The following is a 16,305-nucleotide window of genomic DNA, read 5'->3' as shown; positions in this document are numbered from 1 at the left end:
AAGCTGTGACTTGCCCAGGGTCACACAGCTGGGAATTGTCCAAGGCAGGATTCTTTATCCAGAATGTTGTCAAAGATTTGCCTCATCAACAAGTCAAGAACCTCTCTGGGAATAAGCTTTACAGTGTCCTCTTCCTCCCTTCCATCTTTTTTTTTTTAACTGAATCATCTTTTCATTCTTTTGCCTTCAGAATGTCCAGCTTTGTAGAACCTCCGGAGATTGTGAAAAAGCTCTCCTGGGTAGAAAACTATTGGCCCGATGATGCCTTACTGGCCAAACCCAAAGTGACCAAGTATTGCCTGATTTGTGTGAAGGACAGTTACACTGACTTCCACATAGACTCTGGAGGGGCCTCAGCCTGGTACCATGTGCTCAAGGTAAGCCTGACGGTCAGGGGACCAACATGCCTGGAAAAGAGACTAGAGGAGGCCAAGTAGTGAGGGAGAGATGGTAAATGGGTGCTTCAGGGAGGAGATGGGCCTTGAATGGGCTCTTGGGGAATTGTTGAATTTGGCCAAGTGGAAGGGCAGAAGGGGGTGCTTGGAGGCAGGGATCCGTGAGGAAACTGCTGGCTTGTGATTACTGAAGATTCTTCTCATCTTTAAGACCTGCCTCGCATGTTAGCTCCTTCATAAAGCTGCCTCTGACATTTCTCAGGCCTTCTATCTCTTCCCACCCCTCCAGCTGAAAGTAGACTCTCTGCAGATGCCTTAGCGCCCTTCTTTCCTGGGTTTCCCTTTGGCATGCATCCTAGCTGGTCCTCTCCTCATTAGACTGTAAACTTCTTGAGAGTTTTTAATCATAGGCCAGTTGATAGAATGCCAGACTTGAAGTCATGGAGATTTGAGTTCAAATACTGTCTCAGACACTAGCAATGTGACCCTAGGCAAGTCATTAAACAGCTCTAAATCTTAATAGTCTCCTCTGTAAAGATAGGGATAATAATACCACCTACTTCACAGGTAGTCGTGAGGATCCAATGAGGTTGTAGGTTGAAAGTGCTTTGCAAACTTTAAGGCACTATATAAATGTAAGCTATAATAATTATTTATTATTATTTTAAATAATTTAACATATTATATATTTTCATATATGCTCTATTGTATGTAATAAATAATACATTATCAGCTATTATTTATTATTGTTATTAATCTGCCTGTTCAGACTTCTGGGAAGGCTAGATGAAAAACAATGAGGGAATTTTATTTTCTTTAAATTCAAAAACCTTTTCCTATCCAATCCTTCCCAAACTGGGTTGCTTGAGCCCCCATGTCTTGTTTTCCAAATTGCACACATGGTGTCCTCCTTCCAAACAGTTTTGTGGAGGGATTTCTTTCAGTGCAAAAACATTTGGAGTCCTGGAAAATGGTCCTTCTTCCTTCCTTTCTTTCCTTCTCTCTTTCCTTCTCTCTTTCTCTCTTTCTCTCTTTCTTTCTCTTTCTTTCTTTCTTTCTTTCTTTCTTTCTTTCTTCTTTCTTTCTTTCTTTCTTTCTTTCTTTCTTTCTTTCTTTCTTTCTTTCTTTCTTTCTTTCTTTCTTTCTTTCTTTCTTTCTTTCTTTCTTTCTTTCTTTCTTTCTTTCTTTCTTTCTTTCTTTCTTTCTTTCTTTCTTTCTTTCTTTCTTTCTTTCTCTCTTTCTCTCTCTCTCTCTCTCTCTTCTTTCTTTCTTTCTTTCTTTCTTTCTTTCTTTCTTTCTTTCTTTCTTTCTTTCTTTCTTTCTTTCTTTCTTTCTTTCTTTCTTTCTTTCTTTCTTTCTTTCTTTCTTTCTTTCTTTCTTTCTTTCTTTCTTCTTTTCTTTCTTTCTTTCTCTCTCTCTCTCTCTCTCTCTCTCTCTCTCTCTCTCTCTCTCTCTCTCTCTCTCTCTCTCTCTCTCTCTCTCTCTCTCTCTCCCCCTCCCTCCCTCCCTCCCTCCCTCCCTCCCTCCCTCCCTTCCTTCCTTCCTTCCTTCCTTCCTTCCTTCCTTCCTTCCTTCCTTCCTTCCTTCCTTCCTTCCTTCCTTCCTTCCTTCCTTCCTTCCTTCCTTCCTTCCTTCCTTCCTTCCTTCCTTCCTTCCTTCCTTCCTTCCTTCCTTCCTTCCTTCCTTCCTTCCTTCCTTCCTTCCTTCCTTCCTTCCTTCCTTCCTTCCTTCCTTCCTTCCTTCCTTCCTTCCTTCCTTCCTTCCTTCCTTCCTTCCTTCCTTCCTTCCTTCCTTCCTTCCTTCTCTCCTTCCCTTATTTCTTTTTCTTTTTCTTTTTTATTCAGGGGGAAAAGATCTTTTATCTCATCAAACCAGCCTCAGCAAATCTCTCTCTGTACGAGCGATGGCAGTCGGCAGCCAATCACAGCGAGATGTTCTTTGCTGACCAGGTTGACAAATGCTATAAGTGTACAGTGAAGCAGGGCCAGACACTCTTCATTCCATCAGGTATGGGTGCTGTTTAGAAAAGGCGGGAGGCGTCTTCTTGGCGTTCCCCCCTGGAGTCCTCCTCTTCCATTCCTGTATCAGGCTGACACCTCGTTCTTGTGGTATTCCATGAAGCCAGCTCCACTGTCACTGCCATGTTCTGTCAGTGTCACCTGCATGTGGTATCCATGCTACATCTAAGTCTCTCACAAGATGTGGATGCATTGGGACAGCATAGGCAAAAAGCCGAGGCTCAGATGGCCCATGGGCTTTTGAGGAGAGGGAGAAAAGCCATAGCGAATAAAGTGAGCTGTAGATTCTCTCTTGGGGGGGGCAGTAGTTAAGACAGCTGCCCCCCACCCCAAGTCAGTGAAGTTCCACTGGATGCCAAGGAAGTATGTTGTTGCCAGCAGGTTACTCAGTGCTGCCCTCAGGGGCTGAGAGAAGCCAAGCTGTGACCGAGAGGGCTCCCCTATACCCTATTAGACAGCTGGAGATTTCCTCAAAGCCCCTGGCTGTTGTTGGGGAGGGAATCCCTCCTGGCCCAGCCTGTACCCAGCCTGAGGACAAGCTGCCCGGTCAGGGGGCTCTCCTCTCTCCTGGGCATTCATGGAGCGGGATGGGGGGCACAGCGTGCTTTTATGGACACGCCATTGGCCCAGGAGCTTCTGGTCCTGCCTCACTGTGTCACTTTCCCTCTCCTCAGGGGATGGACAGGATGATCTCAGGGGGCCTCTTGGTGCCTCCAATCCCTCCTGGCGTTTGGTCAGGTCCTTTGTACCTCCCTCTTGGCAGGCTTGGAGGCATCCTGACAGTCTTGGCCTCTGCGATGCCCCCCGGGCTTTCCCTCCGAGATGCCCAGTCACCTCTGAAACCCAGGCAAGGAGGAAGTGTGCAGATGCCCTCCTGTCATGGTTAGCATCAGGGACTTGGCAGAGGAGGCGAGCTAGACTTTTCTCTTGCAAAGACAGCAAAGACCCTGGCTTTCCAGGCATCTTGGGGGAAAGCAGTTGAGGGTGTTTCTGGGGACCCCCCCCCCCCTCAAATCCTGCCGCCTCGGAGGTGGGAGGGCCTGTGGACACCTGCCTTTCTTCCTCTCTCCTAGGTTGGATATATGCAACACTAACCCCTGTAGACTGCCTGGCATTTTCAGGACATTTCCTTCACAGCCTGAGTATTGAAATGCAGATGAGGTATTGTGTTTATTAATAATGTGCTTCCCTCCCTCCCCTCCCGCTGCTCCTCCCCCCATGCCGTTTCTAACTCTCCCTGGAAACCGTTGCCATGCTTTCTGAAAACCTTGCAGTTGGGTCACTTAGGATTTTTCCCTTTTGCCACAGACCGTTCCTTGAAGTGGTAGTCACGGGATTTCCTCTTATCTGATCCTCCCGTGTGCCCCCCCCCCAGAAAATCTGCTTTTAGGATTTATAGGGGTCTTAAGAGAATTCCCCCCCCCCCCCCCAGCATCCAGCTGCCCCCTCCTAGCAAGCAAGCAAGCAAGCAAGAAAGGAAGGAAGGAAGGAAGGAAGGAAGGTGCTCGAGAGCTTCCTGCTCAGTTTTCAGAGGGGCTAGAAGACCCCCCCTTCCCCGAGAGTCAGAATTAGTGTCTCATAACTCTGCCACTCCACATTTTGTCTGCCAGCCCAGCATGCATGCCCTCCGGAACCGATGGCCACCAAAGCAACTTAATCCCCAGCATTCATTCCATGTTGTTTCAACACTGGACGTGAGGGGCCAGCCCAGCCGAGCCCCGAAGCCATCCAGCATTTGCATTTCTCTGTCTCCCGGCCTGTCGTTGTGGCACGGCCTGGCTCGGGCTGACTGGGCTCTCAGTCCCTGCCCTTGCCTGTGACTCATGACACTGAAGTACGTTTTGCTTTGGATCACAGAGCGTACGAGGTGGAGAGAAGATTGAAGGTCGGCAGCCTAACCCAGTTTCCGAACTTCGAAACTGCCTGCTGGTATATGGGGAAGCACCTGCTGGAGACATTCAAAGGTAGAGAACCCCCCTCCTTGGGCTGTGCTGCAATGGGGCAACAATGGGGAAACTGAGGCAAACAGATTCAGTGACTTCTCATCTAGGGTCAACCAGCTTATAAGTATCCAAGGCCTGATTTGAACTCACATCTTCCAGATTCCAGGCCCTGCCGTCTTCTCTTCAGAGCCACCTAGTGTTGTTTTCATGGGAGAGTTCAGTTGGGTGAAGGGGCTCTTCCTCTACTGATGACATTGATGCTATCGATGGCCTTAAACAAGTCACTTATCTTTGTTAGACTTCCATGGCCTCACCTGCAAAATGGGAACAATAGTATTGTTCTAGGTACCTTATTGTAGCTGTCTGATGGGGCTATTTTTCAGAAGCAAATAATAAAATGGATGGAGACTTAGAAGGGTTTAAAGGGCTAGCTAAGGAGGTGAGAGATATTTGCATTGAATTTGGAGGGATATGTTTGTTAATCCTTTTCTTAGGGAATTCACTTTTTCATGGAGCCTGGTATTCATATTTTCATTTTATGGTGTTTCCTAATGTTTGTTTTCTTTTTTCTTCTAATGTTTAAAAACATGTCGGTTTCCCTATTGCTTAAGGTAGTTCAGTTTCCTGAAGTTGACTGGAATTGAGAGCCTTCCCACATCAGACCCTTTCCTAGGAGGACTAGGTTTTTATTCATGAATTCTGTCTCTCTGTCTCCCTTTCCAACTCCTCCTCCTCCTCCTCCTCCGTCTCCTCCTCCTCTTCTCTCTCTCTCTCTCTCTCTCTCTCTCTCTCTCTCTCTCTCTCTCTCTCTGCTCTCTCTCTCTCTCTCTCTCTCTCTCTCTCTCTCTCTCTCTCTCTCTCTCTCTCTCTCTCTCTCCCTTCCCCCCCCCCCCCTCCTTCTCTGACCCTATCCTTTACTTTCTCTGTTGATTCTAAGGCAGAAGAGTGGTAAGAGGTAGGCAAACAGGGTTAAGTGATTTGTCCAGGCCACTTGACTCCAGACCTGGTACTCTGTTCCCTGTGCTTGCCTAGCTACCCCTCAAATTCTCTTCTTAGTAATGGGCTTTTTAGAAAGTGGACATCTAGACAATATAGAAGAAGCATGAAAGGTACAAAAATTTGGGAGTGTTTTGGTAGAACTCTGAGCTTTCCACTCACAACCAGACTACAGTTTGAGATGTGTTGGCCAGTAAGAATATTCTAATGTCTTATATAGAGATAACATGGTGATTAAAGAATAGAATCTAATACGTGGTTCTAGAAAGAAGACCTGCAACCTGGATCTGGCCTTGACACCAATTTACTTTGTGACTTTGGGTATGCTATTTTCTCTCCCTGCTCCCCCATTTTCCTCATCTGTAAAATGGGGACAACACAATTTATTCTGCCTACCCTTCAAAGGTTTGTCATGAGATCACCTAAATATAAAATGCCTTGTAAACTATGTGTAACTATCATTTTTCTATCACTTTCTATGAAGATTTAGAGAGCGCTTTTCAACAGAGTTGAACAGAGTTAGGGCAAATCTCTCCATTTTACAGATAACATTTCCCTGTCATCACACAGTTTCCCAAGGCTAAGCCAGGCGTCATTTCTAAGTAGGATTTTGCCTCTCCATGAGCTTGAGTGGCCCTTCTAGCCCTGGGGAACTGTGGATTTGCTTAGTGCATTTGGCCTGGAGAGAAGGAGTGCCTTTTAGATTTCAAAGAAAATGTAGAGATAGGGGCACTGAGGTGGTTCTATAGAGGCAGGAGGTCCAGGGTTCAAATTTGGCCTCAGACACTTCCTAACTGTATGACTCTGGGTGAGTCATTTAACCCTCATTGCCTAGCCCTTACCACTCTTCTGCTTTAGAACCAATACTCAGTATAGCTTCTAAGGTAAAGATTTTTAAAAAAATGTAAACATAAAGAGCTTTAGAGACAATACTCAGTGTAGATTCCAAGGCAGAAGATTAGGATCAAAAAAATGTAAACATAATTTAGTTTTTTAGTTAGATTCACTCTTGGACTTGGTAAAAAAAACCTTTGCCCCATGGGTAGTCTTTGTGGTGTTTTCGGTCAGGCCAAGAGGGGAGAAATGAATGAGAAGAAAATAGTATTGGTAGTGTTCATTGTATTATTACACTGGAGGGTGTGTGAAGTGGCACTGGGGATAGAGTGCCTGACCTGGAGTCAGGAAGACCTAAATTCAAATTCTTCTTCAGATGGTCACTGGTTGGGGGAACCTAGATAAGTCATTTAACCTCTGCTTCCTTTTCTCCTTTGAAAAGTAGAGAAAATAATAGCACCTACCTCCCAGAGTCAAAAAGGACAAGGATGGTGAGGATAAAATGAGATATTTGTAGAGTGTTTTACAAATCTTAAAGCACTATAAATGTGGCGGTTCTTTATTAGGATGATTATTTGATGGGAGTTTTCCAGTTTGAACAGTAACCTCTGGGGGAAGAAATTACCCATCCTCTTCCACTGAGTCAGGGAATGCTCTCTGGTGGAGGTGGAATTTTAGAAGCTATTTCAGTAATGAAAAGCAAAGGATTTGGCAAGGTGGGAGGGTACCTGAGAAGATGGAGCTGCCTGGGTGTCTCCTTCCCTTCTGGTGAGGAGCTTCAGGGGGTCTGGAGATGGGGAAGCAGAGGAATGAGTCCCAAATGACTTGCTGTGTCTACAGGAGCTAATTAAACAATTCCTTTCCTGTAGGGTCACACAAATCTGGGAAGCAGCCACCTCCTCATATAGTCCAAGGAGCTAAAATATTGAATGGGGCATTCAGGTCATGGACTAAAAAGCAGGTAAGGCAGCATCTTTGTTCCTGTGGCGTGTTGATGGAGTTAAAATGTAGGGAAATCTATTAGTTTTTGGTGGTGGTGGTGGTGGTGTGTGTGTGGGAAATTTCAGACTGTTGAGCTAAGAGATGGGCATTCTGGGCAGGGATATATGATCCCTGCTTTCAAGTATCTCAAGGCAGAATTCCACTTATTTTGCTTGTCCCCAGTGGGTAGTTCTAGGAATAATGGGGGGGAAGAAATTTCAAAGGAAATTTCTACTCAGTGGAAGGAAGAACTTCCTCATTTGATTGGTCCAGAAGTAGAAAGGGAGCTGCATTGCCTGTCACTAGGACTGCAGCAGGGACTGGATATTGTGCGGAATTTGCTTTGTAAACCTTGAAGCATCATAGAAATGGGATATAGGATGATGATGATGGTGATGCCACTTCTCTGTTTAAAAATATTCTTCTGTGATTTCCTGTTTCCAGGAGGCATTTCTAGTTCCCCATAATCTTTCTCTAACCTATTTTCCCTAATGATAAGATAGCATTATGACCCTTCACACACTTGGGTTTCTGACAGAGGAGTCCCGGCTTGTTTCTGGTCTTAAATTGCCTGCTTCAGTCTCTATGTGTTTGAGTAGACTCTCTTTTCTTTTTCCTTGTGTCTTGACTCCATGAAACTTTCCCTGATTTCCTCCCCTGGCCCCCGTGGCTTCCTCTGCCCCAACCCTCTCAACTCCTATGAAGGTATTTTCTCTCCTTCATAAAACTTTTTACCTTTTTTTTTTTAACCTAAAAAACCTTTTCTGGATTTCTCCTCTACCCATGTCTCATTCTGCCTTACATCATTCATTGATTCAGCAAATATTTATTAAGGACCTACAGTATACAGAACCAAGTGGTAGACCATGTAGGGAGGAAGAAAGTTTAGATGAGACCCAGCCCTTGCCCTCATGGACTTTATAGTCCAAATGGGGATGTTTATAACGAGGTTGATGATACAATAATAATAATAATAATAATAATAATAATAAAAGTAAGAGCATCTAGTATTTATATAGTAGCTTTAAAGTTTACAATGTGCTTTACAATTCCTTTAAGTCTCAACTTATATCCCATCTTCTTCAAGATGCCTTTCCAACCCCTCTTAATTCTAGAGCCTTCCTTCTTTTAATTATTGCCTTTTATACTATATCATTCTTATTGTTTTACCCATTAGACTGTGAGTCCCTTGAGGGCAAGGGCTATCTTTTACCTGTTTTTGTAATCCCAGCCCCTAGCACAATGCCCCGCTCCTAGTAGGGACTTAATCCATATTTATTGATTGACTCTGTTATCTTATTTCATCCTCACAACAACCCTGTGAGTTAGGTATCATTATTCTTCCCATTTTACTGACAAGGAAACTGAGACATGAATTAGAAAGGGACAGAGGCATTATTTGAACTGATGGATACTCCATCTTTGTCAACACAAATCACCATCACCTATCCCATCCCATGAGACGTTCATTCATCAGAAAAATGAAAGACAGTATGAAGTCAGAGGATGGACCCTTATTGCATCCTCCTCCCCTTACTGCATTTGGTAAAATGGAAGGACTCCTGTGTTTCAGAAGACCTAGGCTTTGATTCTGGCTGTGCTTTTTACCAACTTTGGAATGATGGGAAGGGATTTACCCTCTCTTGGTCTCGACATCCTCCTCTAAAATGGGAGATGTTCAGTGGTCTGGATGACTTCTGAGAGCCCTTCCCCCCCCTAGTCCTTGATCTCTTTCTGGCCAGACTGGACTCCGTTCTGCCCTCCCCAGCTGCCAGGAAGGCTCTCTGTTCCTCTGAGATGGAACTCTCTTTTGCCCTAAACTCTTCTTCCTCCTAGAGGACCTTTCTTTTTGCTTAGCTCATCATTGTGGGCTCCCCTTATCCCCAAGTAGACTTGGGAGGGGAATGTTGAATCATTTTATCTTTGCATTCCTATTGGCCAGTGAAGTGTTTCATGCCGATTCTTTTTGGTGGAATTAAAGGATACATTGGCTGGGGGGAGGGATTTAAAGGGAATCTATCTGACAAACAGAATGCAGGGGTGGGAATTCCTGAATTCCTTCACATCGGAAAATTTGAGTTGGTTTTTAAGGACGGAAATATGTCGTGCTGATAAAGAGCCTTGGCAAGTGTCCAGAGCCCTTATTTTCCTGATAGCTCCCCAGCTGGAATCTGGAATGGGGATTGGGGGGAAGAAAGAGTGCACACAGCCCTGCTGGGGTGCATCACCCGAAGTAGCCTTGGGGGTTAGGGAAGACTCCCTGCCATTTTTTTAAGCAAAAGCATGAGCTGTCATGGGTTTAGTTTCCCATTCACAGACTGGACTTCCCTGAAGGATGGGTAATAATCATTGGGTAAGCATCGAGCATCGATTAAATGCCCGCCGTGTGCCAGACCCTGTGATGGAGACAAACATTAACGTGGAATAATCCTTGTTCTTAACACACTAGGGGGATCTGAGGGAGAGAGTCTGCTTCTGAGACAGCTTCTCCCAGAACCAGCCAATACACATTTGGGGCTGAACTCCAGGCTCTCTTTCCCTACTTATTTCACACCAGACCCTCTGGCCTGCTTATTGTGCACACACTAGCTCTGGGACCCTAAGTCAGTTACTGAAATCACTGTCTGAGCCCTGAAAATGAGAGGGTTGGTCTTGAAGGCATCGGTCCTTTCTGGTCCTTGATTTTTGGATCCTGGGAGAATACAGTGATGTACCATCTCCTGGCTCCTTTTCACTCCTCCTGACAGTCTCCTGGAATCCCTTCCTCTTTAACTTGAAGCCTTCCTTACCTGTCTCATTCTGCTGTTAAGAGTTTTCTCTCTGTATGTGGAATAACAATGACAACAATAATAATTATTATTAATTATGAATGAATTATATTACATAATATATACATTTATATTATAATATAAATCTCATATAAATGAAATAGTATGATTAATTATATATTACATAATAATTAATAGCATTGCTATAATATAGAATATCTAGTGTTATATAATATGTAATAATAAACTAGTGTTGCAATTATTAATTAAAGAGTAATACTAGGTCATATATAGTAAGAGACAGCCAAGATTTAAGTTCCAAATCAGCCAGGTCAGTATCAAATAGAAATGGATCCTTGCTGGTCACAAATTACTTTAGGAAAGCACAAACTAACAATATCTATGTTGTAGTATATTTTTATTTATTTTGTTAAACATTTTCCAATTACGTTTTAATCTGGTGCTGGTGGTAGTTGGGAGTTTTGGGGGCCATTTATAGTTTGGTCCAAGAGTTTGATCCCTCTGTTTAAGATGGTCAGTCTTTGACCATAAAAAAAAGAGGGTTCAGTTTGAGTTCCCTTAGTCATAGGTGGCTCTTGGAGGAAGTGGCCCTTGAACACTTAAAAGGCCTTAAAAGATGGTTAGGTGATTCGGTGGATGGAGAGCCAGGCTTGGAGATGGGAGGTACTGGATTCAATTCTGGCCTCAGACTTTCAGGCAAGTCACTTAGCTCCCTTGCCTGGCTTTTAGCACTCCTGGCCTTGGAACCAATATACAGTGTCAATTCTAAGGGAAGGGCTTAAAAAATAATGGTTTGGATTTATACGATAGACCTGAAGTTGTGACACGAGTGTGTTTGGGGGAACAGTGAGGAGATGGGGGGCTCCTGATGAGAGAAGGGGAAGGCCTTGACTAAAAGGCACGAAACCTCTTGGCAAGTGGGGAGCCCCTGCAGGTTCTGAAGCTGGGGAAGAAATGTGAGTGTTGTTTCTAATGCGCCCAAAGGAGTTCAGCAGCCAGCAGGATATCTCGTCCCACCATTCTGCCACCCTTCACTACGTAGCCCATTCATTTTTTAGGAAGTTCGGAAAATGTCAGTGTAAGAAAGTACCTGCTCCTTCTGGATGGTGAGTAGAAGTGGGGGGAAACGGAGCCAGATCCCCCGATGACCCGTCCTAATCCTCCACACCTTATGTTTCAGGCCTTAGCAGAACACGAAGATGAGCTTCCCGAACATTTCAAACCATCCCAGCTCATCAAGGACCTTGCCAAAGAGATACGACTCAGTGAGGTGCGTGCTCTGTGCTGACCCCGATGAGTGAGAGAGGCAGGGAGCCGACTTCCCCTTGGGGCCCTGAACTCTAGGGTCCTGGACTTGAGCAGCCCTCCCCTCCTCCTCTTCTCCTTTTCCCCAGACCTCCTTACTCCTCTCTGACTCTCTCCTCCCTGGCGTTGGGGCAGCGTGGGGAAGGGTCTGGGATGCCAAGGATTCAGGGAACAACCAGCTTCCCCAGGTCCCCCTTTTCTTATTGGGCTATTTTCTCATCTGTGTAAAAGGAGAGGCATGAAATAGGTCCCCCATGAAGCCCCTCCGGCCTGGATGCCTCACCCAAGTTTCTTGTCTAACACCGTCCTCAGGTCCGGCGGAGAGAGCCAGAAGGGGGTCCGGGCAGGGGTAGGAGGCTGCCATGCCCCAAGCAGACCATTGGCTCTCCAGCCTCCCCAGCCCCCGGGAGAGGCCCCGAGGGGGCCTGTTGTGTTACCATGTTCATGTGGGGGTCACTGACTATGACTGGGCCCGAGGCAGCTCTGGGCCATTCTCGACACAAACATTTAGCTCTTCTCACTCTCATTTGATTCCGGAACCTTTGTGTATTCTGAGACCAACAGCCCCTCTGCTCAGAGCAGCGAGCACCAATGTCCTTGGTGCCACCATGGTCAGACAGGTAGGCCCCAGCCCTCTGAATGGGGGCCTCGCCCCCCGAGTCTGCGGCCCAGCCAGCAGGAGGAGGGGAGTGCTCAGAGGGAGGGCAGGGCCCATGACTGAGGCTGCTGGGGAGCACTCAGGGGGCAGGGATCCCTGGCCCAGCTGGTTCTGGCCCAAGCCCTCGCTGCCCGGGTTTGCTAAATCAGGCGCATGACCAGGGACTTCTGTGTTCCCGGCTGGGCAGGTTTTCTGGAATAGACAACGAGGTTCTGGCCACCATGTTTAGGAGTCACGCTGGCAGAATGGCGCATGTCCAGATGTGGAAAATCAAGGGTGGCCGAGGGTCTGAGCACCATTTCTTTTGTGGAAATCTGTGCAAAAAGGATCTTAAATTGTTCACAAAAACCTGTTAAGTGTTGGAATGGGCCCTTTGCTATGCCTTAGTTGTCTGTGACTTGTGACATCTTTTTGTGTTTTCTAATAAGTCAGTTGTGCCCTCCTTGTAGTAGCTTGTGTGTAGAAGAGTCTCTATTCTAAGGTCTCAGGGTCTTTTCTTTGTTGTCTTTCTTTCCTTCTTGGGACCCCTTTTCCTTCTCCCCAACTTTCTTCTCCACTTCCTCCTCGTCCCCCCCTTCCTCCTTCTCCACCATCTCCAGAGAGAAAATACACACCAATATGGCGGTGGGGATAGATCTGGGATGACCCAAGTATAGGATCAGAACAGGCTCCCTCTGCAATCGGAGCATTAGCCGTCTGAATAGAGAAGAGTGCTTTGAAAAGAGTTCTTTCTGATTTCTAGTTTGGGAGAGAAACCGGTGGTTGTCATGTCAAGGGATTCCCTTTGGGCCCAGTGTGTGCTCCCTCATTGTGGTGGTGTTACTTGGCTCTATCAGAGCAGTGCAGAGCCTCTCTTGGGTAGATGATGGAGCAGGGAATGATCCCGTGGCAAGAAATGTGGCAGAGAACCTGTCTCCTCCTCTCTTCCTACAGAACGCATTAAAAGTCACTAAGCCTGAAGTTGGTGCCAATGTCTCCCCCAAGGAGGTCTGCCCCATGGAGAAGGAGAAGGAGGAGCCACCATCCCCTGTACATGTCACGCCACCTCCCTCTTTGGTGGAAAAATCCTCTAAAAAAAAGACTCCCAAAGCTATGAAACCACCCAAACCATCTAAGATCCCCAAGCTCCCCAAACTCCCCAAGCCACCGAAGCCTCCAAAGCCCCCCAAGCCTCCCAAAACTCCGAAGATCAAGGAAGGAGGCAAGAAGAAAGGGAAGAAGTCCAAGGAATCTGCTTCCCCCACCATCCCCAACTTGGACTTGCTAGAGGCCCACACGAAGGAGGCACTGACCAAGATAGAAACGCCAAAGAAAAGCAAGGTAGGTTCCTCTCCTCAGGGTCCCAGGCCTCCAGTGTTCTTGCCTGGTTCCCTTGCACCTTGGGAAAGGCAATGTAGGGGGCTTGGGGCAGAATTTAGGTTTCTCTTCTTCATAGTAGATTTTCTTATGATTAATACCCACTTCTCAGCCTTGCAGAGAGGGGTGTCTGTGCTCTTAGCTCCTGCCATCACCTTTTCCAGGAGCCTCTTCTGAAAGCAAAGTGAAAACAAGCAGAGGCAGACCCAGGAATTAACTACATCAGGAGATACTTTATAGATTCTTTGGTTCCTTTTTAAAAAAGATTACATGTTAGAGGCACATGGTGGCCCATTGGCTATATTCTGTAAGAGTCCTGAGCTCAACCAACTAATTGATCAATAAACGTTTATTGAGTACCTTCTGTGTGCCAGGCACTATGCCAAACACTGGGGAGGGATGCAAAAAAAGAGGCAAAAGACAATCTCTTCCCTCAAGGAGCTTACAATTTTAATGGAAGAGAAAACAAGCAATCAAATGTGCAAAGTTTAATCTATATATAGGATAAATAGGAAATAATTGACAGGGGGAAGGCAATGGAAGTAAGAGGAATTGGGGAAGGCTTCATATTAAAAGTGGAGTTTTAGTTTGGAACTTAAGCCAGGGAGCTCAGTAATCAGAGTGGAGGAGAGAGCGCTATCCAGGTGTGGGGAACAGCAAGGGAGAGCCGAGAGATGGAGGATCTTGTTTGTGGAACAGTCAAGATACCAGTGCCATTGGATCAAAGAGTTCTTGTTGTGGGGTAAGGTGTAAGAAGACTGGAAAGGTAAGAGGGGAATGGATGATGAAGGACTTTAGATACCCAATGGGATTTTGTATTTGACCCGAGAGGCAAACAAGAAGTGACTGGAGTTTATTGAGTAGGAAGGGTGACATGTTGGGGCTTATGTTTTAGGAAAATCACTTTAGTGTCTGAATTAGAATGGGAAGAGACTTGAGACAGAAAGACCCCACAGCATGCTTTCGCAATAGGATAGAAAGGAGGATATTCAAGAGATAATGCGAAGGTGGTATCTACAGTTCTTGGAAATACTTTGGATTTGGGGAGTGAAAGATATTGAGGAATCCAGCGTATCTGAGCCCGAGGGATTGAGAAGACGATGTTACTCTTTTCAGAGTAGGTAGGAAAGGTGTATGAAAAAAGAGAATTCCATGAGAAACCCAATTTGAGATGCTTGAAAGGCAGTTGTAGATGCAGAGTTAGAGGTCAGCAGAGAGATGGGGACAGGAAAGGGAGGCCTGAGAATGGTCGGCTTAGAGAGATAGTAATTGAATCTGTGGTTGCTAAGGAGATCACCAAGTGAAGTAGTATAGAGGGAGTAGAGAAGAGGGTTCTGGATAGAGCCCTGAGGGCCACCCTTGGTAAGAGGGTGTCATCTGGAGGAGGATCCAGCCAAGGAGACAAAGAAGGTCAGATATAGGAGGAAAATCAGGAAAGAGTCATGTCCCAAAGTCCTAGAGAGAAGAGAATATCAAGAAGGAGAGAGGTCAAGGAGAACAATGATTGAGAAAAGGGCATTGGATTTGGCAGGAGAGAAACCATTATTAACTTTGGAGAGGGATAGTTTCAATGGAATGATAAGGTCAGAAGCCAGGGTATGTAAGGAGGTTATGAAGAGATGAGAGGAGAGAAAGTGGAGGCACCTATTGTGGATGATCTTTTGAAGGAGTTTAGTTACAAAGGGCAGAAGAGACAAATAGTTAAGGGAATGGAAAAATTGAGGTTTTTTTTTTTCAGGATAATGGAGGCATGGACATGTTTGTAGACAGGTGTGAAAGAGTAGATAAGGAGAGATTGAAAATAAGTGAGAGTGGAGATGACAGAAGGAGAAATCCATTGGAAGAGATGGGATGGAATGCAATCAGTTGAACCAGAAGAGGTTAGCCTTGGTAAGGAGTAAGGCTGCTTCATTGTGTGAAACATGGGTGAGGGAGGAAAAAAATGGAACAAGGCATCTGAACAATTGGAGATGAGGAAGAGGAGAGAAGAGGGAATTCATGGCAATGAATTTTTTCTGTAAAATGAGAAAAGGTTCTCAGCCCAGAGAGGGAAGGGAGAGGGAATCAGTGGATGTTTGAGGGGGGATGAAAAGGTTTGGAAGAGTCACTGTATAGTGTTGGAGAGAGTGGATGGGGGGCGGCATAATAGGATTTCTTGGCAGAACCATGAGGACCCAGTTGAGATTAATTATCATTAATTTGTAATGTACCCAATTAGTTGCATGATTTTCTCCACCTTCATTCAGTAGCACATTCTTCTTCTCCTTCCCATAAGACAGACAGACTGACCTTGTCCTATGAACTGCAAGTGTGGTTGTGGGTAGTGAGTAGTAAAAGCAATGAGAGATCTTCCCTTGATGAAACATCTCTGTATTATGTGGCTTAGAGCTCTTGGAACCCAGTGGTATTTTCACAAAGAGTTAAAAAATGTGTTCTCTACTTATGTTTATAAAATGGACAATGACTGCTAGAATCATTGTAGGAAAAATCGAATAGAATGCAAACTCTTCAAGGAGTGCAAACTTTTTTTTTTACCATTAACTTTGAATCGCCAGTGGTTAGCACCATGTCTGACACGCAGTGACTGAATAACATTGGAAGCAACTGGTATTAGTCACCTGCTGTTATTCATGTTTGTGGATCATGAATGAATGAGTACTGTGACAGGGAAGATTCATCTGTCCATCCATTCATCTCTCCATCCATCCATTTATCCAACAGACATTTATTGAGCACTATATCAAGAGCATAATGCTAGGACCTGAGGGAGATGATAACAATCAAATGAGATCAAGCCCTTATTCTGAAGAAGACTGTAATATAGGGGGCAGTGAGGTGGCTCAGTGGCTGGAGGGCCAGGCTTAAAGACAGGAGGTCCTGGCTTCAAATGTGGCCTCAGACACTTTCTGGCCAAGTCACTTCATCTCCACTGCCTAGCCCTGACCGCTCTTCCTCCTTGGAACCAATACACAGTATTGATTCTCAGATGGAAGGTGAGGGTTTAAAAAAAATGGTTGCAATGCAGTAAGC

General features: G+C 45.4%; 1 protein-coding gene and 1 long non-coding RNA gene across 3 annotated transcripts in view; one reads left to right on the top strand and one right to left on the bottom strand.

The window, feature by feature from the left end:
* PHF2 (PHD finger protein 2) overlaps window positions 1–16,305 on the top strand; it is a 186,295-nt gene that overhangs the window by 135,955 nt on the left and 34,035 nt on the right. Inside the window, exons 1-7 of one of the 2 annotated variants that reach the window (XM_056804793.1) lie at window positions 170–377; window positions 2,240–2,402; window positions 3,487–3,574; window positions 4,271–4,377; window positions 7,056–7,147; window positions 11,137–11,226; window positions 12,853–13,239. In XM_056804793.1, coding sequence (XP_056660771.1) covers window positions 192–377; window positions 2,240–2,402; window positions 3,487–3,574; window positions 4,271–4,377; window positions 7,056–7,147; window positions 11,137–11,226; window positions 12,853–13,239 — 1,113 coding nt within the window. In that variant the 5' untranslated portion in view covers window positions 170–191. Of the gene's footprint in view, window positions 1–169; window positions 378–2,239; window positions 2,403–3,486; window positions 3,575–4,270; window positions 4,378–7,055; window positions 7,148–11,136; window positions 11,227–12,852; window positions 13,240–16,305 lie in introns of those variants that run through there. The other variant, XM_056804794.1, reaches the window with a different exon arrangement.
* LOC130455461 (uncharacterized) lies at window positions 4,373–11,788 on the bottom strand. The gene is made up of 4 exons (XR_008913443.1): window positions 11,545–11,788; window positions 11,047–11,199; window positions 9,957–9,987; window positions 4,373–4,670 (listed from the first exon to the last, which is right to left on the bottom strand). It is a non-coding gene; the product is annotated as an uncharacterized LOC130455461 (long non-coding RNA).

Source organism: Monodelphis domestica, chromosome 7, assembly GCF_027887165.1.
Source record: "Monodelphis domestica isolate mMonDom1 chromosome 7, mMonDom1.pri, whole genome shotgun sequence".
NCBI classification, from domain to species: Eukaryota; Metazoa; Chordata; class Mammalia; order Didelphimorphia; family Didelphidae; genus Monodelphis; species Monodelphis domestica.
The sequence above is the reverse complement of the archived record's forward strand: the minus strand, read 5'-3'. Positions and strand labels throughout refer to the sequence as shown.